This window comes from Lampris incognitus, chromosome 14, assembly GCF_029633865.1.
Source record: "Lampris incognitus isolate fLamInc1 chromosome 14, fLamInc1.hap2, whole genome shotgun sequence".
NCBI classification, from domain to species: Eukaryota; Metazoa; Chordata; class Actinopteri; order Lampriformes; family Lampridae; genus Lampris; species Lampris incognitus.
In genome coordinates this window covers 29,377,438-29,398,652 of record NC_079224.1, presented here as the reverse complement: position 1 = coordinate 29,398,652, position 21,215 = coordinate 29,377,438, and the positions used below count along the sequence as shown (strand labels likewise).

At 40.0% G+C, this 21,215-nt stretch overlaps 2 protein-coding genes across 2 annotated transcripts in view; both read left to right on the top strand.

Moving 5' to 3' along the window:
- Positions 1–1,477: 1,477 nt before the first annotated feature.
- On the top strand, positions 1,478–6,502 carry pex19 (peroxisomal biogenesis factor 19). The gene is made up of 8 exons (XM_056293206.1): positions 1,478–1,615; positions 2,167–2,255; positions 2,632–2,794; positions 2,886–2,971; positions 3,121–3,294; positions 3,391–3,561; positions 4,430–4,474; positions 4,729–6,502. Exons 1-8 carry the CDS (start codon positions 1,552–1,554, stop codon positions 4,813–4,815), a joined length of 879 nt encoding a protein of 292 aa, XP_056149181.1. The 5' UTR covers positions 1,478–1,551; the 3' UTR covers positions 4,816–6,502.
- Positions 6,503–9,044: 2,542 nt separating this feature from the next.
- The window catches only part of copa (COPI coat complex subunit alpha), a 29,578-nt gene continuing 17,407 nt past the window's right edge, over positions 9,045–21,215 (top strand). The window contains exons 1-12 of the mRNA XM_056292860.1: positions 9,045–9,213; positions 9,591–9,704; positions 9,806–9,879; positions 10,195–10,275; positions 10,818–10,894; positions 11,260–11,369; positions 13,225–13,334; positions 14,532–14,631; positions 16,075–16,293; positions 17,121–17,271; positions 17,603–17,669; positions 17,776–17,851. Of these exons, the coding sequence (XP_056148835.1) occupies positions 9,174–9,213; positions 9,591–9,704; positions 9,806–9,879; positions 10,195–10,275; positions 10,818–10,894; positions 11,260–11,369; positions 13,225–13,334; positions 14,532–14,631; positions 16,075–16,293; positions 17,121–17,271; positions 17,603–17,669; positions 17,776–17,851 (1,219 nt within the window). The 5' untranslated portion in view covers positions 9,045–9,173. The remainder of the gene's footprint in view (positions 9,214–9,590; positions 9,705–9,805; positions 9,880–10,194; positions 10,276–10,817; positions 10,895–11,259; positions 11,370–13,224; positions 13,335–14,531; positions 14,632–16,074; positions 16,294–17,120; positions 17,272–17,602; positions 17,670–17,775; positions 17,852–21,215) is intronic.

Genomic DNA, 21,215 nt, shown 5'->3' with positions numbered 1-21,215 from the left:
ATAATAGACAAAAATAAATTTCTGATCTTACCTGGATGCAAAAAAGGTAATGTCTGTAACATGGTCTGCACACTGTTTAAAAGCAGGTCAGACAATATAAAGGCAAGCAAACAAATTAGCTGCACAGGTGATTGTGATCTGCATGATCAGCATATTCTGGAGCAGGACCAATCAAAAAGCAGGGCTGACCAACACTGTCTTGACACTCCTGCATGAGAGAGAGAATATGCTGACCATGCAGATCACAATCACCTGTGCAGCTAATTTGTTTGCTTGCCTTTATATTGTCTGACCTGCTTTGTGATTGTAAGAAATGCCTGAAGAAGATCAGTGAGATTGAAACGTTGCACTTGTCATTAAAGTTACTTGGAGCTTTTAAACACTGTGCGGACATTACCTTTTTTGCTTTTGGCTCTTTATTGATCCAGCACCTGTATTACTTTTTTGGATGTGCACACCCACCCTGTTTTGTCTTTTGATCTTACTTGGAAGACCTTAATTTCTGTCCACAAAGTCTCTAAATATAGTATAGAGTAACATAGGCTAAATGTAAATACTGATATAAACATATATGATATGTAATATGATATATAATAACACATGTTAACATACATGATACATAGGCCTAATACATAATTTACTTTTAGCATAAAGTAACGTTGTGTTTCTGCAATGTCACAATTTCAGAAAATGTAAACAGTTCCATGCTTTTCTGAAAACGTTATGCCTTTCGGTGTTTTTCTCATGTCATCCACTTAATTGCTTTAATCATTGTTTTATGTTTAATTTAATGCACATGCTATAAGTATTCGTCATCGCACTTCGGTTTCATTAAACAAAATGTACGGGTCAAACAGTTCATTTCCAACAAGTTAGCATTAGCTACCTATTAGCTTAACCTAGATGAATATTTGACGTGCCTTTCAGACTATCATGGTAAATAGAGTCACATCATATTAAACGTATCACGTTAAAACGTACATTTCGCTGTCAAATTCAATTCAAAAAAGTATTTTTATGCAAAAACAAATAATGTGATTCATGTTAAATACTCACACTCCGATCCTGTTCCATTTTGCTGTCGTCCAGTTCGATAGGTGGCGCTGTCGCAAAACGTGAGGGGCCTAGAACTGCGGTCCCAGATATGCGGGTCTGAATATGCAGTCTCCGGGTCTTCAGAGATACCCTCCACGGTGAACTGGCCATACTAAATTGTCCCAAGGAATGTGTGTGTGTGTGTGTGTGTGTGTGTCGGCCGGCCCTGTGATGACCTGGTGGCCTGTCCAGGGTGTCTCCCCGCCTGCCGCCCAATGACTGCTGGAATGGGCTCCAGCATCCCCGCGACCCTGAGAGCAGGATAAGCGGTTAAGATGATGGCTGGATGGATCCTGGGTTGAGGTCTAGTCGTTTTTCATTCTGTTCTGTAATTTCAAAACTACCATTAGATGGCGCCAGATAAAGGGTTAAACGTTGTGCGTGACGTAGCAGTCGGCGACAGTTTTACAGCGGGACGTCATTTTGCGGCGATCAGCGGTGCTTGGTTTGGAGAACATGGCGTCCGGACCAGCCGAGCCGTCCGCTGGACAAGATTCAGATCTGGATGAGTTACTGGACAGTAAGGGTTGACGTTTGGTTTCTGACGTGACGTTTGAGTTATCCGTGAAAGCGCATATCTTCTGGTAATATTTGGCCAGCAATCCCCCCCCCCCCCAGGAAGGAGGTTTGTCACACGGGGAAGTTGACATGGAGCGGGGAATATTGTCAGGCTCGCTAGGTCCGAAATTTTCCAAACTTGCTAAGGTTAATGTTGTCAAGCTTGCAGACCAACAAGGCCCACGAACAAAATATCACATAAAACCATCCGTCCGCCTTAGGCGAAATAAAACTTATCAAAATGTTTCGATTGTCTTTGCCCTTGAATCGAATCAGATATTGCTAAAATTGACGTTCATCCCGAACGGCTCACTGTCTTTCGTTGTAGTAGTTATTTACTGAGGCTCTCCCCTTTAGTGCTGGTGATGAAACTTACTTTAAAACGAAATATTTGACATAAAAAGTGTCACTTCTTGGCACATCTTTGTCAGTCCCACCTAGTTTTTTTTAAAAACAGTAATTAATATTCTTATAAACAGTGGATATGCCAGTAATTTCAGTTATTTGTTATAGGCGCACTGGATGACTTTGACAAGACATCCGCCCCTCCAGCCCCTGAGGCTGCAGCTGCTTCCCCTTCAGCTAAAAGTGGTGCAGAGAAGGTGGGTTTGTTCAAAGCCCTGATGGACAAGTAGCCAGCCCAGTGTTAGAATGAAAGGTTGAAGTTCAAAAACCACCCCTGGTTTATCCGTGATGTCTCTTGCATGTATGGTGTGTTTTCCCTCAATTTTTTTTCTTTTGTTCTCGACCTGCTGCTTGTGGCTATCTGAAATAATGGGTGACTGGAAAGCCAATGACATTTTAATCGCCAGTGCTGAGGAAACCGATGACTTTTTTTGTAATGTTTTTTTTTTGTATTTTGTCAATTAACATTGACCCTAAATACCCTAATATTATAATACTCAGTTGACTCTCGGCCATTTACCATTTCTCATAGTGAGGAAACCGTTTTGTTTGCCTGTTGCAATGTCTGTCTAGCCCCCCTTGCTGGAAGACAGCAAATTCTTTGAGAATCTCTTTGAAGGGGACATAGCCACCCAAGCCAAAGAAGAATGGGAGAAGGCTATGGCAGAACTGGCCCAGGAGGAGCCAGAGCTTCTTCAACACTTCCAAAAACTGTCAGAGGCTGCAGGGAAAGTTGGTAAGGAGGGTACTTAATTTTGTTCATTGTTGTGGTCAGTTTTTAAGGCTTATGTATATTGTATATTTTATCTTATGTATTCTGTTTATAGGTACTGATGTTGCCTCCCAACAAGAGTTCACGTCTTGTTTAAAGGAAACCCTTAGTGGCTTGGCCAAAAATGCAGACAACTTGCAGGTGGGTCAGCTGAACAAGGGGTAATTTCTTAAAAGTTTTTAAGGTAATTTTGAAGAACTATATTAATTTTATATTGCAAATATGAGAGATGTCGTTTATTATGATTGTTCTTTCTTTCTCTCTCTCTCTCTCTTTTTTTTTTTGTCCAGAGTGCAGGATTGGTCGGAGATGATCTTGTCAAGGCTCTAGAAGGCTTGGGATTGGATGAGAGTGGAGAAGGGGGTGGGGATGATGGAAATATTCTGCCCATCATGCAGTCCATCATGCAGAATCTTCTCTCCAAGGAAGTGCTTTATCCGTCTCTCAAAGAGATCACAGCTAAAGTATGAATCCCATCTGCTCATGATTATAATGCAGTCTAGTATGAACATCACCTCTGTTTCTAATTTGATATTTGCCTGTCAATTATCCTTGTGCAGTACCCTAACTGGTTGGATGCCAACAAGTCAAGCCTTACCCCAGAGGACTACCAACGGTATGAGCAACAGGCCAAGATCATGGGAGACATATGTAAGCAGTTTGAGAAGGAAGAAGAAGGTGGTGGACATAAAGAAAGCATATTTGAAAGCATTTTGGAACTGATGCAACAGGTAAGGCAGCACTGTTCTTTAACTGCTTTAGCACTGATACACAATGCATTTGATTTGCACTAGTTGGATCTTGAAGGGTAAGCTGAGAGGCTGCAATGATTAGTTAGCATCATCAATTACATTACCTGTGAAAAGTCAGTTATTTTTCATTTGCATGTTGGACATGTCACTTAATTGTGAACTTAACCGTGGCAAGCCCAAACTACAAGTGTATGTAGGAGCGCTCCACAAAACTCTGACCTCAGCATTTCTTTACTTTGGCAACACTATGAGTGGAACCCCTTTATTGTGGGGCTTTGTTTAATGTACATAGCTGAAATAGCACACGACAGCAGTGACTGTTGTGCACCCGCTTCTGGACGGGAAGTATTATCAAAGTAATGCAAATCTGAGGCACATGGCATGAGTTATTCAAGCTGAGTTAGCATGTTGGCTATCAGTACATAGCAAAAAACCCTTTAATTGCTATTCAGCTAGTGTTTACTGTTCCCAGATACTTTACTTTCATTGGATTTTTTAGAAAATATATATGTATATATATTTTTAGAATGTATATTTACCTGCAGTGCGAGTTCTTTGGCAGTTATGTTTTCAAGTCTGCTGCAGAATTTAGGTCTTTGGCCACCGCAGGTGCAACATATTGCATAGCTACAGTTGAACTCTGGAATGGAATACAACTTGCCAGTGTTATTTATTTTGCTCAGTACTCCGTCTATGATATGCTGAGGTTTAGTTTGCTCATAATGACGTGATACAGTGGTTACCGTTGTAAAAGTTTTTAGTTTTGATATAATGATTAGTTGGTGAAGCAAGTATCAGTTTAATACCCATCAGATTTAATTAAAAAAAACAAAACATGTCTTCACAGCTACAAGACCTGGGCCAGCCACCTAAAGAGCTAGCTGGTGACACGGTAAGCTCTCCCGTGTCTCTAGTGATAGCTGTGGTCTGCAATACTAATGCTATGTCAAAGATGATGTGAAAGGCTTAATGTAAAATATATGGATACATAATTTTATTGAAGTTGTTAATTAGTTTATGAGCACAAACTAATATACTGGACTCTTGTAGGATAAAAAGTGTTTAGTTCAGAACAAGTATACAAACGAGATAAGAAACTCGGAAAGATTTATAACTTATCAACTATTTTCCTCTCTTCCTCTTTAGCCACCTGGCCTTAACTTTGACATGGAATCACTCAATCTCCCAGGAGTTGCTGGGGCAGGTGCGGCAGAGCAGTGCTCGGTCATGTGATCAGGGAGTGGTGCACTTTGTCCAAGGCACTAAAGCAAGGGTCTGTCTGGGTGCATCAGAACTGAGCAAAGAGGGTTGGATGGAGAATAGTTGAAAACGTGTAAAGTGAAGGTTGGCAGGTGGCCGTATTATTGTCATCATTCTCCCTCTACTGTAAAGTGTCTAGATAGCAGACACAGTGAGGAGAATGACATAAAACCAACCAGAATCACGCACACAAGCACACCCTCTCTCATGTTGGTACAAAATCACTGAACCATCTAAACATTCCTGCTTTAGTTCATCAGTGGCTCTCACAATTCTGTCATGGTTTGGTCTATAATGGCATTCCCTGGAAGTAGAAATCCTCTCGCTACCCATCACACTGTTTTTACAAAACATTTTTTTCCTCTAGGTTAGAATTAAACAAACCACTGCACAGGTGTTAACGGTGCCTTTGCAAAACAGTTCTGAATCGTTTTATGTCTTATTATAATGTAAAGACTTTGCCATCTCTATGCCAAGCACTTTTTTGACTTTTTGTTTGAAAAAGTTGTGAAATTGCAAAATGTTCTCGTGCTAGGTTTACAGAACGTTGGCAGTTACCAGTGTGGGTAATTAATCACACAAAATAATCTGTTTCTCTACAGGCACAGAATTTTAGACTTAAGAAGGTTTGATGTTTTCATTAATAATGATTTAACTATGTGTACAGAAATAATGGTAAATGGTTTATTATATATTGGTATATTTAAATATTTAAAGAAGATTATTGAGGAACAAAATCCATGGAATAATTTCCCAGAACGTATTTCAGCTAACAAATTCTACTTGACCGTTCCTCGTGATGTGCAAATAATGATTATCAAATGCCTTTGCTGTGGTTGCAGTGAGCCCTAGAATTAGAATTACCGTGCAAAGTACTCCCCTTGTGAATGCCATTGTTTTTCTGTGCAGACATATTTTGTGGTATGACATTCATGTAAGAAAAGAAGGAACACCTAGCCAATTCTTCAGGCCTGTGCCCCTCTCGTGTAGGGTGTGTCCTTTATGTCTCGCTACCAAGTTTATTTCCTAACTTGAAGTTAAAGTTACCAGCTGACAGGCAGTGGTGAGCTGCTCAAGATTATATTACTGCCAGAGTATCTCATGCAGAGGCAAAGTAGATAAAAGTTTGAGGATCTGGCTAGCAGTTTGGATTTAACTTTGGATATGGCTGGCTTGGTAGTTTCATTTCATTTTTTATTTTTTACACTACAAGCAACTGTGATGAAAACTTTCCTCTGGCTTACTTTTAATTTTAAAAATCAATTTGTCAGAAAGACTAGAGACGCTTGTAAAATCTGAAATGTAAAGACCTCCATGGCCAGCAGTCAGTTTCCGGCACTGACAGTTGGATTTGGCGAATGACACAGCATGCAGGCAAACCATCAGCTTGTCATCAAAACTTGTGCACTGAGGGTGTATTCTGAAGGGATTAAGCCAACCGTGCCCTGAAAGAGATGAGAACATCAAATAAAACTGAGCAGTGCTGTAGCTGTTGATAAAGGAGGGTGTTTATCATATAAAAAGGGAGTGGGCAACCCATTCAGCTCTTAGGGTTGATGCAAACATACCCACGGCATGATTTGAAAGGAACACGCAAAACTGTCATTTTAATTTTTTTTCTTTGTTGTACTTGTAAATACCACCATAGAATAAAGTAATGATACAATATCTCTGAATCCTTGTCTTTTTTTCCTGAGCAGTCAAGCTATTATCGTATTTTCAGAATGAAAATATCATTTTGAACTTTTCGATTGAACACTGGGGGAGAGACTTGAAACAAAATACATGCTGGTTGTTTAGGTCTGCGAGTTTATTATATAAATGTATACACTCTTAGTTTAATGTATTTCTGTCTGTAAAAAAACAATGTGATGCATTGCCTTTGCTGTTGCAAAGCAAGTTATGTTTCAAACTGAACTGAAATTCGACGGGACGAGATAGTTGAAACTGGTTCATATACACTACCGTTCAAAAGTTTGGGATCACCCAAACAATTTTGTGTTTTCCATGAAAAGTCACACTTATTCACCACCATATGTTGTGAAATGAATAGAAAATAGAGTCAAGACATTGACAAGGTTAGAAATAATTATTTGTATTTGAAATAAGATTTTTTTTACATCAAACTTTGCTTTCGTCAAAGAATCCTCCATTTGCAGCAATTACAGCATTGCAGACCTTTGGCATTCTAGCTGTTAATTTGTTGAGGTAATCTGGAGAAATTGCACCCCACGCTTCCAGAAGCAGCTCCCACAAGTTGGATTGGTTGGATGGGCACTTCTTTGAGCAGATTGAGTTTCTGGAGCATCACATTTGTGGGGTCAATTAAACGCTCAAAATGGCCAGAAAAAGAGAACTTTCATCTGAAACTCGACAGTCTATTCTTGTTCTTAGAAATGAAGGCTATTCCATGCGAGAAATTGCTAAGAAATTGAAGATTTCCTACACCGGTGTGTACTACTCCCTTCAGAGGACAGCACAAACAGGCTCTAACCAGAGTAGAAAAAGAAGTGGGAGGCCGCGTTGCACAACTGAGCAAGAAGATAAGTACATTAGAGTCTCTAGTTTGAGAAACAGACGCCTCACAGGTCCCCAACTGGCATCTTCATTAAATAGTACCTGTTAGAGCCTGTTTGTGCTGTCCTCTGAAGGGAGTAGTACACACCGGTGTAGGAAATCTTCAATTTCTTAGCAATTTCTCGCATGGAATAGCCTTCATTTCTAAGAACAAGAATAGACTGTCGAGTTTCAGATGAAAGTTCTCTTTTTCTGGCCATTTTGAGCGTTTAATTGACCCCACAAAAGTGATGCTCCAGAAACTCAATCTGCTCAAAGAAGTGCCCATCCAACCAATCCAACTTGTGGGAGCTGCTTCTGGAAGCGTGGGGTGCAATTTCTCCAGATTCCCTCAACAAATTAACAGCTAGAATGCCAAAGGTCTGCAATGCTGTAATTGCTGCAAATGGAGGATTCTTTGACGAAAGCAAAGTTTGATGTAAAAAAAATCTTATTTCAAATACAAATCATTATTTCTAACCTTGTCAATGTCTTGACTCTATTTTCTATTCATTTCACAACATATGGTGGTGAATAAGTGTGACTTTTCATGGAAAACACGAAATTGTTTGGGTGATCCCAAACTTTTGAACGGTAGTGTATATGCACCAGTTTCAACTGGTTTATATATATATATGTGTGTATATATATATATGTGTGTATATATATATATATATATAAAAATATCCAGTGAGTCAAGTAAATTCTTCATGAGACAGTACAAGCCTGTTTCATGCCATAAGCAATCATCAGCTGTCAAGCTGTACTTGTGTGTGTGAGCTTGTACTCTCAAAGAATTTACTTGACTCACTGGATTATTTTGCTGCTTATTTGTTTAGCAAGCAAGCAAAATTGTATTTATATAGCACTTTCAAAAACATACAGTTACAAAGTCACAAAAAACCAATAAATATATAAAATGAATGATTATAAAAACATGGCATTGGGAGTAACATACCAAGCTAAAAAATGAAACACAATAGAGAAAAACACAACTATCCCTACCGCTGAGTGTTACGTTTACCAAAGTTTTATATATATATAGATAGATATAGATATATTATAATTTTTTTTCCACCGGGGGCTACCAGTTCAGATCTATGTTTAGCATTTCTACCTGCTGCCATTTGGGAGCCGTCGTGGAGGCGTTATTCTTTCCCACCCACTCTCCCAGAAAACCCAGCTCACTTTGCCTCTGATTGGCTAAACCTTAGCCTAACCCCACCCTAATCGTAACAACCAACGGAGGCAACGCGTACTAGCCAATTACATGCAGAGTAGGGCGGGTCTTCACGAAATGCGGGTTGGAAAAAAAGAATCGTGGAGCTTTCTGCGTCAGACTGTTGTGAAGCCAACTTGTGTATACCCAAAAAAGTCTGTATCCCAGAGTTCCATGACGTTGCAGCAATGCACATGTTTTTCACTGAAAGTTAACCTTGATTGTTACATTTGTGTGTTGTGTATGGAAATGAAAAATAGCAACATGTGGATTTTCTAAAAAAAAATTTTTTTACTATGTATGTTTAAGGTTAACGACACAGGCTCTACAAGACAAACATTCTTTCGGGATACATATTTCTCCAACACACCGACTGCACAACTTTATTGTGCAGAGCAGGAAGACAATACAGGCTACGTGTCAGGAAGCAGACGGAGGAGTCAATTGGGCGACCTACCCTCGTTGGGTTTTTAAGTCGCTTTTTATGGTTAATGTAAAATTATATCTTGCTGTTGCCGGTAATTGATAAAAAGCAGTGTTACACTGCCTAACTAAGATGTTAACCAAATTTGAAACGAAGTCAGCCCGTGTCAAAGGTATGGTGATACAAACCATAGCTAGCATAGCATAGCTTTAACGTTAGCTATCAGATGATACGCAACATTTACTGGCTGAATTAACGTGTTTCTCTTATTGTTACATTTTGATGTTTCTTTAGCTGCTGTTTACATTCAGTGACAGTCTTTCATATCACTTATTGTGATCTTTGTTGCAGTAATGTCTTGCGTTTGAATGGCATTGTAGTGACACTGCGCTTAGTTAGCCAGATGCACTTCTCGGGCCATAGTAATGCAATTTCCTAGCTGCCTAAATTTGTATTCGCTGTTTTCTGTGGTTGTTTAAATATATGAACGATTTACTGTGATTTCACTGTCACCCGCTGAATTATTTACCAAATTATATTGAATGTCAGGGTTAAGCTTCCATCCCAAGAGGCCATGGATCCTTGCAAGTTTGCACAACGGTGTCATCCAGCTTTGGGACTACAGGATGTGTACACTGATCGACAAGTTTGATGAGCATGATGGTAAGAAGTATGATGAGTTCAAAGAATGGCATTGGTTAAACTTCTGAAATCAAATCATTTTGTGGACGGATACGGGATATGTTTGATGTCTTCTCCCATAGGGCCAGTCAGAGGTATTGATTTCCACAAGCAGCAACCACTGTTTGTATCTGGTGGAGATGATTACAAGATTAAGGTGAGATTGGAGTGAAATATACTTTAAAAAGTGTGAGTGTATGTCTGTTTTTAACATTCATAAATCTCTCCCCAGTGCAACAAAGACCATTGATATTCCTTTTTTGTGGTTCGAGCTTCTTATGTTAACAAAATCTTGGACTTACTAGACTCTTTGTTTAAGATGCAAAACACTAGCTACACTGATGTAGTTCTTTAGCTAACCCTGCGCTCTGATCCCTCAGGAGAAGGCAAATGAAAAGAAAACTATAAAAATAACTATTATAATTGACACTGATAGTTACTGGATACACCCTGATTAAGTGTCTTTGCTCAGGTGTGGAACTACAAGCTGAGACGCTGCCTCTTCACTCTTCTTGGACACCTTGACTACATAAGAACCACCTTCTTCCACCATGTGAGTAGATGTGCCACTTTGACATATCTGCTATGTCTGTATTCATCAACAATTTCAAGGTGCAAGGATGCTTAGAAATAATAAATGACAAATGGATCAAGTTAGTCTGCCCATACAAGTAATTAAACTTGGTGGATTGCTCGTTAAGCGTTACACAACAACAAAATGATAAAAGTTGTATATGAAGAGGTGTGAGTTAACGAGTAAGACTGTGAATTACATTGGAAAGTTTCTCTCAGAGCCTGACTAGTCTAAAGAATTGGAAGCTCTGGGTGACAGTAATAGAATTTTAGCTTCAAAAACTATACCGATTTGAATGTGTTCAACACTTAGTTGGAAATAAGTTCTGCAGATGAGTTGGTATGGCACAAACTGGTACAAATATAGAAATGTATATATTTTCCCATTTTGGCTTAAGCTCTAAGGAGCTCATGTGATTTAACACAATCACTTCTCTTTTATGTAGGAGTATCCCTGAATTCTGAGTTCCTCAGATCTAAGAAACTCATGTTATTTAACACAATCACTTGTCTTTTATATAGGAGTATCCCTGGATTCTGAGTGCCTCAGATGACCAGACTATTCGAATCTGGAACTGGCAGTCCAGGACATGTGTCTGGTAAGGCAGACTTTATTTATTCAGCACCTGTACAATTCAATGCACTAAAAGAAAAATGTAAACACAATTTAGAATGTTAATGAGCTTACTGTGCACAAAAACATACTAAGAGTAATTAAGGATTCCATACAATGATATATGGAATGGTATGGTATCCAAATTAGATGCTGCCTGCAAACATCATCCTAAACCACGCCACACCCATTGCTCATCATATTTGCAGAACAAAAAAAGCTGAGTCATTACTCTGCACACTATAAGAGAAACATTGCAGTGACCTACATTTTTGAAATTTTCCAAAATCATTTCATTCTGTGTAGTTCGATAAAGTGATATTCCTTTTTCTCCCTTTCTCTCTTACACAGTGTGCTGACAGGGCACAATCACTATGTGATGTGTGCCCAGTTCCACCCATCTGAGGACCTGGTTGTATCTGCCAGTCTTGACCAGACCGTGCGTGTGTGGGATATTTCCGGTGAGGGTTCTGGATGGGGAGGGCAGGACAAGGGATAGTGGGTCAAGTTTAAGGGGTTTGGGGTGGGTGAGGCGGAGTGGTTACAGATGTGGAGAAAGAGGCAGGAACAGGATGACTGGAAAGGTTCTGAACCTCCTCTTCCTCCTTAATGTAGAGAATAAATCTCTGTGGGCTGTTTCCAGAAACACCTCTCTATTTTAGGCCAGGCAGAGACAGGCTAGTAAAATATGTTTACAGCTTAAAATAATCACATAATCATGTAGGTTTTTTTTTTTACATTGTTTTAGGTAGCATTCTATATGAATTTAGGTTTGGCAAGAGTCAAGATTTTGTTAGATAAGCAGGTAGGGCATGGGAGAGGTGTTTTTGTACCTTTGCATGTTTTTACTGTCTGTAATGGTGTTCTTTCCTTGCCTGTCCTAGCATTTTCTTGCTTGTTAACCCATTAACCAGTTTACATCCCCCTCTCGTGTTCTTCATATCTTTTAACCTAAAGATCGAAAGGATTTATTATTGTCTCCTGTCTATGGGATTTTGTTTTAAGTTTGAGTACCAAGCTTGGTCTCTTGTCCATTATGTGTGCATGGTTCTGTGTTTGTAGAGTCTGAACACTGACATCACACAACCTCACAACCGGACGTTGGAATTCTCATATTCTGTGTGGATGGCAAATAGAGTCACTTTGCATCTCTTCACATTTGTGTCAGTGCTCAACTCCTGCTGTTGTTGCATTATTTTTCCACCTTAACTACATGAATTGCAAAAAAAAACAAACCCGTCACCACTAACGTGCATGACAGCATAGCCCTCACGAACACATTTTGATGCGTCTTAACCAGTGATGAATAAATATCTGAATGTTTCTCTTGGCATATCAGGTTCCATTCTCACTTAACAGCCAAAGCTAAGCTTCTACTCAGCTTTTTACAATTTTCCCGTATATCTGCTTAGTAACCCTACCATTTTTGAGATTAATATAAAGTATAACCCTATATTAATGTCATAGCTGGAATGTATTCATTTCTCAGCATGTCTCAAACAACTTTAAACAGCAACATTGCAAGAGATGATTTTGCAAGTTTGTGATGCCTAACACAAGCATGGACTCTTTCAAGTTAAAAACATCTCTTTTTGACATCCAATGCCCCATCAGAGCACATCTTTACAACCCCAGCCACCACCCTCCCCATCAGCCAAAATCAGTCAACCCACTTCTTATGTCCCCTCTTCCTTCCACCTTCTCTGGAAACATCCATACCTGCACATTGGTTTCTACTGCCAGTCTGTTTTCACAACATCTGTTAAGCCTGTTGAGCCATCTGTTCACCACATCCATTTAATGGGCAGGAATCATTAATGCAAACTGTTGTTTTCTCAGTTTAATTTTGCCAACCCAATTTGAGTCTGGGGCTTCATTAATGTAAGTTTATAGGCTCTGATTCAATGAAAAAGAATGAATATTCCTTTCATTTGTGTTGGTAATTAATTAACCCAATCAATAGTGATGTTTTTATGGTGGTCATATAGGTAGTTGTTTACAGAGGTAGTTGTTTACAGACTCGAATTGGGAGGCAATGAGAGACCAGAGGTTGTACATGTGTTTTGAGCCTGTGTGAGTGTTCAGTGGTCCAACAGTTACATCACTTTTTTTTCTCCTTTCCTTTGTTTATGTTTTGAAATTGAAAATCCTACTCCAGTCATCTCCATTTTCCTAGATGGTGGTTTGTATTTGGTTGTGCATTAACTTGTCTTGTTTCATGTTCTTCCTCCCCTGCGTTGTGATTGTCCCTGTTGTAATATGTATATGGCTGCACCGCTCCACCCTTGCACGTGCTACTATGAATATTGGTTCCAGGTCTGAGAAAGAAGAACCTCTCTCCTGGCGCCGTGGAGACGGAGGTGCGTGGCATCTCTGGCGTTGACTTGTTTGGCGCATCAGACGCTGTTGTCAAGCATGTCCTTGAGGTGAGTCGGCCCTCAGTACAACTCACTCAATGTTCAAATGTATGACTGTTTTTGCAGAACCAGAAAAAAAATCATTTGCTTTTTTGAACGAAATAACCCTTTGAATTGACAGCTGAAGGACATAGAACTGTTGATTACAAATGACAATCCTTTGTTTTTTTATTTTACACCAACCTCCGCCATTATTTCTCCAGTATCATTAACCAGACCTGTAAATGTGAAGACATGTTTGAGGTGTTACCAAGCTGTCAGAGAAATACCACTGCTTGTCCTTTTTATGAGAAAATTAAGGCTAGAAAGAAGCCAGTGTCATATGTTATGAATTAAATCCAAGTTCAAGCCCAGTTTAAGTGTCGAGGAGAATTCAGATCTATTTTTGCTATTCTTCAAAAGCAGGCATTTATCTATGTTTCTTAAAGCTATTTTCCCCATTAGCTCAAGTTTTAAGTTGGTACTAAACAGGATTCCCTCAGAATGTGGTTTGATTTTCATATTTAGTTGGTAGTGTGTATCCTGTACCGGTAAAAAAACAACTTGATTTTTTTTGTTATGATCTTTTACATTATTCTAAGTTGAACAGCAAAATAATAATCTTGTCCAGGTAGTGTGGCAGTCTATTCTGTTGCCTAACAACACGGGGATCGCCGGTTCGAATCCCCGTGTTACCTCCGGCTTGGTCAGGCGTCCCTACAGACACAATTGGCCGCGTCTGCGGGTGGGAAGCCGAATATGGGTGTGTGTCTTGGTCGGGGCACCTGTTCGGGGGGGAGGGGGAACGGGGGAATAGTGTGATCCTCCAATGCACTACATCCCCCTAGTGAAACTCTTCACTGTCAGGTGGAAAGAAGCGGCTGGTGACTCCACATGTATTGGAGGAGGCATATGGTAGTCTGCAGCCCTCCCTGGATCAACAGAGGGGGTGGAGCAGCAACTGGGATGGCTTGGAAGAGTGGGGCAATTGGCCGGATACAGTTGGGGAAAAAATCCAAATAAAAACCCTAAATCTTTTGAGTATTCAAGAAAGGCTTACTGTTTGCAGTCAATTTCAATGGAATTAAGCATTCAAATCTCCCAGAGAGGCTAGTTAATTCATTTATCCCTCAGTGTTCAGCAAGCCTTTAGTTCTTTGCCTTAGTGCTTCCGTGTCTCCGAGAAGAAACCAGTTGATGTTGTCTAAGTTTGTTTCTCTGTATACAGGGTCATGACCGAGGAGTCAACTGGGCAGCCTTCCACCCCAGCATGCCTCTGATCGTGTCCGGAGCTGACGACAGGCAGGTCAAAATCTGGAGGATGAACGGTGAGTATCTGTAAAGGCAGACGCATATAAAGGAATCCACAATAGCAATGGGAATGTCAACAAATTATTTTGACAATTCAGTATAAACCAATATAACCAACTTGTCCACTGGTGTAAAACTAGTGTGGCACCAAAAATGTCTGGAGTTTATTAATTCATTCATTATCCAAGCCGCTTATCCGAATTCGGGTAGCGGGATGCTGGAGCGTATCCCAGCAATCATTGGGTGGCAGGCGGGGAGACACCCTGGACAGGCTGCCAGTCCATCACAGGGCTGAAAATGAAATTGTAAATATGTACATATGTAAATATATGTCTGCAGTTGATGGCTTTTATTTATGATGAATGGAAAAGTGCAAAAAGCGAAAACATCCCACATTTTTTCAGTCATGTCTGAACTCGAGGCCTTTTTGAAATGTCTGTTGATTAGAGAATTTTATCTCCTAATATTTCTTTTAGAGATAATAAAGATGTTTTGGTTTCTTGATGTGCCATGTTGAGCCAGTACTCAAAGTTTGCCTAGCTCGGGTTTCTGTTGTTGGGCCTAAAATGAAGAAGGTGACTACAACAATGGGCGTTTTTGGTTTGGTCACACATCTTGATCATATGAATGCATTCATATGAAAGGGAGTAACTGCAAAAGCATCAGGGTCCTGCTCAGCGATTCTCTCTGGCCTTGAGAAATGAGCTGCTCTCCTATGCAGACAAACCCACACAATCTGACATGGCACAAACGTACAGATAAGTGATATTAAAGTGTATTCTAAATGCATTTCAAGGCCATGAGACCGTGACTTTGAATCTGAACATATCTCAATCTTTTAACCTTTAGCTCTGTCTTTCACCATAATACTGATAAGTCATTGTCTTCCCAGAGCCTCCTTTTCTGACAAAGATGACATTTTCAAGTCCAGTCTAAGCTGTTTGTTTAGGTCACATGGCAATGGTCTGACCCTTTCAGAAATTCCTGAATTAGGTAGCATGATAATATGCATACTTATGGCTGCTACTTGGATTGTTGGATTTTTAATGGCGTTGTGCACCTCTGTGGACAAAAGCGGTTGTGTTTCATAGAAGAACGACTTCATTTTGCAAAAGCATTGCCTCATGTCGTGATGATCTACATTCATTCATTCTCTGGTAGCGTGTGCAGTTGTTTTGACGAGAAGAGTGAGAGACGTAGTGGTGTTTTGGAAAAACTCATTGCATTATGAACAATGTGAAACAATTTCTGAGAAAACGTCAGCAATTTTTTTTTCTTTTGCTAGTAGGTTTGAATGAAACATTGAACACTACTTTCCCCATTCTTAACTGCTCATTTAAAAAACAAACACCAATTTACTTATCTTCTCAATTCCCCATGTTTCTCTCTCTGTCACTTTATCTCTGCTTTTCTTTTTTTCTCCCTCCTTCAATCTCTCCACTTTGTTTCCCTCAATCCAGAGTCCAAGGCATGGGAGCTGGATACCTGCCGAGGACATTACAACAATGTGTCCTGTGCAGTCTTCCACCCGCGCCAGGAGCTCATCCTGTCCAACTCCGAGGACAAGAGCATCAGGGTCTGGGACATGTCCAAGAGGACTGGTGTCCAAACCTTCCGCAGAGACCACGACCGCTTCTGGGTGCTGGGGGCTCATCCTAACCTCAACTTGTTTGCTGCCGGTAAACTTGGATACACTTCATGTGCCTGTGTTACATCGTTGTAGGTAGTCTATTTTACATATACAATAGACTTATGGGTATGATGTCATTTTAAGTTTGGTCCCATCATTAAAATTAACTGTTAAGGTAAGGAAGGCTCATCCCAACCTCAAGTTGTTTGTTGCTGGTAAATGACACTTGGGTACACCTCATGTGCCTGCGTTACATTGTGGTAGGTAGTCTATTTTACATATAGAATATGCTTATGGGAACCATGTCATTTCAAGTTCAATACCATCATTAAAGTTAATGGTTAAGGTAAGGAAGGTTTGTAATTGTGCTGTTATACAAAAGTTTAAACAAGTAATGAACTTAAAACAAGAACCATTTGGGCTCTACAAAGCTACGTACCAACACATAAACCCAGAGAAATATTGATAATAAAGTTGCCCACGCGCTGTCCATATAGTTAAGCCTATGCTATTTATTATACAAATACAATATGCTTAAAAGCCTCATCCCAATATTCACGACATTATAATTTATGGGTGGTGAGGTTACAAAAAAAAAAGAAGAAGCAAGCATCATGATTTTGAAAGAATAGCACTTAAATTCTGGATGTTAACTGTGTCCGCTGGAATGAGAAGAAATTTAACTGTGTCCGCTGGAACGAGAAGAGAGTAATCGCAATAAATAAAAGCGGCTTTAGCAACACAACATATCCAGATTATAGGCACCATACATTATGTGGATAAGGGGCTGTTTACTCCTTCTCAGTTGGCAAGTGTATGATGTTTTTGGGCAGTATTGTATAAATAAAAAAAAAATCTTTTTTTTTTTCTTCCCAGGTCACGACAGCGGGATGCTGGTGTTCAAGCTGGAGCGGGAGCGTCCTGCCTATGCTGTATATGCTAACATGCTTTTCTACGTCAAGGACCGCTTCCTCCGCCAGCTGGACTTCAACAGCAGCAAGGATACTGCAGTCATGCAGCTACGCAGGTTTGTTTGTGTTGTCATTATTGGATATAAGTACAATGGTTCTGTTGTATTCTGAATGCATGTAGTTTGGTGTAAAATGTATGTCTGTTATATAACTCATCTGTGTTGACGCTGTCTGCTGAAATAGTCATAAACTGTCCTATTGTGGTTTCAAAAATCCTGGTTGGACTGTACTTTTTTTTTTTTTGCCATTGGCAATATTCTAAAATTTCCAGGGGGAAAAAGGTCTTGGGTGTCAATTCTTTTGTTTGTCCTGTTTGGCATGATGGATCAGAATGCTTAGCATTTAGTGATTCAAACTAATTGAATATTCTTTTTGTTTTTCCCACAGTGGGTCAAAGTTTCCAGTTTTTAGCATGTCCTACAACCCTGCCGAAAATGCGGTGCTGCTCTGTACTGTAAGTATTGACCTGTCAAATCGTACACCTCCTGGTCATTCGATGTGTATAGGAAGATGCACAGTATTCTTTATGTATTTCATGTAAAACTCTTTGTCTCCTGCAGAGGGCGACCAACTTGGAGAACAGCACCTATGACCTGTACTCCATTCCCAAAGAGAGCGACTCTCAGAACCCTGACGGTATTAAAAAAAATGTTCAATTCAACTATGTAGCTTTTACAAGTGAAATACTGGTCTTTGAAATTGAATCACATTTTGATTTATCAGAATTCAGAATTATTTTCAGTAGTTAAGTGAAAGGATTTGACTTGGTGGAATGATTACATGAAGATATGTAGGACATCACTGGGCATTGCAAAGTAGAATATCTTAGAAGAGCTGTTTCATTGGCAAGATATTAAAGGAAATGATGGTTGTCTTTTGTACAGATATTTTGAAAAGGGAAATATTTCTATAAACAGGAAAAATCTCCACATAGTGGGCATTTACTGTACAGCATTAACAAATATTGTAAACTTGCAGAAACACTGCACTGTCAAGAACCATAATAACATACTGTAGATTATATACAGTTCTGATAATGGTTTAGAAGAGTGAAGAATAGAATATAGCTCTGTGTAGTTATGTGTATTTCAAGGATGTACAGTCTACTGTAATATCCTGTACCTTTTGCATTGTGTGAGAGAACCTGTTGTCGCTGTACCACGTGTCAGTTATGTGCTGTGTTACTGCAGTAGTAGTCATTATGGCCCATGCACATGTATGACTAAGGAATAATCTTGTTGAATTAACTTGGTTTTAGGAGAAATGTGTTCCCCACCGCATTTAAGCAAGCTCAGGTCACCTTGCTGCTCAAAATACCTACACTCAAGCCAGCCCAGGTGGAAAACTACAGCCTGGTTTCACTCTTGCTCTTCCTATCAAAAATACTTAAGCGCACAGTCTTTAACCAAGTCTCTGAATTCCTTTTTGAGAATAACCTGTACGACCTGAATCAGTCTTGCTTTAAGCGGGGGCACTCTACTGGGACTGCACTCCTGTCGGTAATGGAATCACCCCATTCAGCTAGAGTTTCTCTATTGCTGCTAGATCTGTTTGCTGCCTTTGACATGGTTAACCACCAAATCCTCCTCTCCACACTCACTGAGCTTGGTATCTCGGGAACTGCCCTCCGTGGGTTCATATCCTACCTCTCAGGGTGATATTTTAGAGTATATTGGATGGGAGAAGCGTCCAAAAAGCACGGCTTATCCACAGGGGTTCCTCAAGGGTCGGTGCTCAGTCCTTTGCTCTTCTCAATATACACCACTTCTCTTGGTTTCTCATACCATTGCTATGCTGACGATACCCACTCTTTCTGTTGTTCCCGCCGGAAGACCTCACAGTCCTGGCTCGGATCTCATCATGCCTTCCTGATATATCAGCATGGATGAAAGAATGCCACCTTCAGCTTAATCGCTTTAAGACTGAGCTCCTTGTCATCCCAGCCAGTCCCTCTTTACAACAAGAGTTCAGTATCCAGCTTGAATCAACCCAACTCATGCCGACAAAGTCTGCCCGAAGCATGGGTGTCATGATTGATCACCAACTAACTTTTAAGGTTCACATGACCTCAATTGCTTGGTCGTGTCTATTTGCCCTATACAACATCAGGAAGCTCAGACCATACCTGTCTGAGCATGCAACACAACGCCTGGTACAGGCTCTCGTAATATCACGCATTGACTACTGCAACGCCGTACTGGCAGGCAGGCCTCCCTGCATGTACGTTCAAACCTCTGCAGATGATCCAGAATCTGGTTTTCAACCAACCCAAAAGAGCACATATCACCCCACTGTTCATATCCTTCCACTGGCTCTCAATCGCTGCCCACATCAAATTCAAAACCCTGATACTTGCTGCAGCAAAACTATTAGCCTGGAGGCTCCGCAAGCAACAAATTGAAAGCATAATTTATAACGTTAGAGACCCTATAACAACCAAACTAGAAGGAATCCAAAAATCATCTGAAACCTACTATAAATCACTATACACTCAACCAGAGAAAGCGAGTAAACAAAAAAATTGAACAGTTCTTAAATTCGTTAGACCTTCCCTGTCTTGGCAAAGAGCACAATGACAAACTTACCTCTGAAATCTCAAATGAGGAACTAGACAAAGCAATTTCAGCCCTTAAAACAGGTAAATCGCCAGGTACTGATGGATATCCACCAGAATGGTACAAGCTGATGAAAGAATCATTGCTCCCACTACTTAAAACCTGTTTCAATCACATCATGACAGAAGGGACCCTCCCCCCTTCCTAGAGGGAGGTTTTCATTTCTGTAATACCAAAAGAGGGCAAAAATAGCCTGGACTGTAAATCATTTAGGCCAATAAATGTCTTGAATATAGATTATAAATTGTATGCATCAGTTCTGACAAAGAGGTTAGAAAAGGTGATGCCACTCTTGATGGACAAGGATCAATCTGGGTTTATAGGAAACAGGCAAACCCATGATAATAATATAATTGATGAGAATAATAAAAAAAATAACAGTGCGGTCCTTCTCAGCTTAGATGCTGAGAAGGCTTTTGACTCTGTCGGTTGTACCAAGTAATGGATAGATTTGGGTTCAGTAAAGGATTTATACAGTGTATTAAGACATCGTATTCATCCCCAACTGCTAGGATAAAAATCAACGGTAGTCTCTCAAATTCTATAGTTCTACATCATGGTTGCAGATAGGGTTGCCCCATTAGCCCAATTCTCTTTAATCTTTTCATTGAACCTCTGGCCCAAACCGTTAGACAGGAGAGAGGTCTGGGGGGTATAATTATAGGGGGAATAGAGCACAAAGTCTGCCTTTACACTGATGATGTATTGGTGACTTTACAAAATCCACCTTCAGGGGTTCCTTTGCGCATGAATATCCTAAAGATGTATGGGGGTTATTTTGAATATACACTTAATATTCATAAAACACAGGCATTAATGTTCAATTTTGCCCCCGCCCAAGAATTGGCAAATAAGTACAATTTTAACTGGTATTCGCCACATATTCAGTACCTTGGGGTTTATTTACCAAAAGATATGTCCTCCCTATATGCCATAAACTATAATTAAATCAGTAAGAAAATATATAAGGACATGGATAGGTGGGCTCTGCTTCCCCTTGATATAGGCAGTAGAATAAGATCAATCAAGATGAATATCCTCCCCAAACTACTATATCTATTCACAGCTCTGCCAGTAGAGATCCCTGTTAAACAGTGTAGAGATTGGGACAAACACATTTCCAGGTTCATATGGAACAAAAAAAGACATCGAATAAAATACTCAACCCTGCAGCTGCCTAGGGAGAGGGGAGGCATGGCACTACCAAATTTGAGGGGTTATTTTTTATCTGCTCAGTTAAGATCACTGGTGCTTTGGTATAATTCAACATATGAAGCTAAATAGAAAGACAGAATTTTCTTTGGTGGATACACCAATACAGTCGGTTCTGGGTTGTCTCGATAGGGTGAAAGAAATATTTCAGTTACAAAATCAAGGTGTCAGTC

Bases quoted from the DNA above. Each gene is read 5' to 3' on its own strand.
- pex19 (XM_056293206.1), top strand. From the start codon at position 1,552: ATGGCGTCCGGACCAGCCGAGCCGTCCGCTGGACAAGATTCAGATCTG. The intron at 2,795-2,885 runs GTAAGGAGGGTA...TTCTGTTTATAG, and splicing joins AGAGGCTGCAGGGAAAGTTG to GTACTGATGTTGCCTCCCAA. The intron at 2,972-3,120 runs GTGGGTCAGCTG...TTTTTTGTCCAG, and splicing joins AAAATGCAGACAACTTGCAG to AGTGCAGGATTGGTCGGAGA.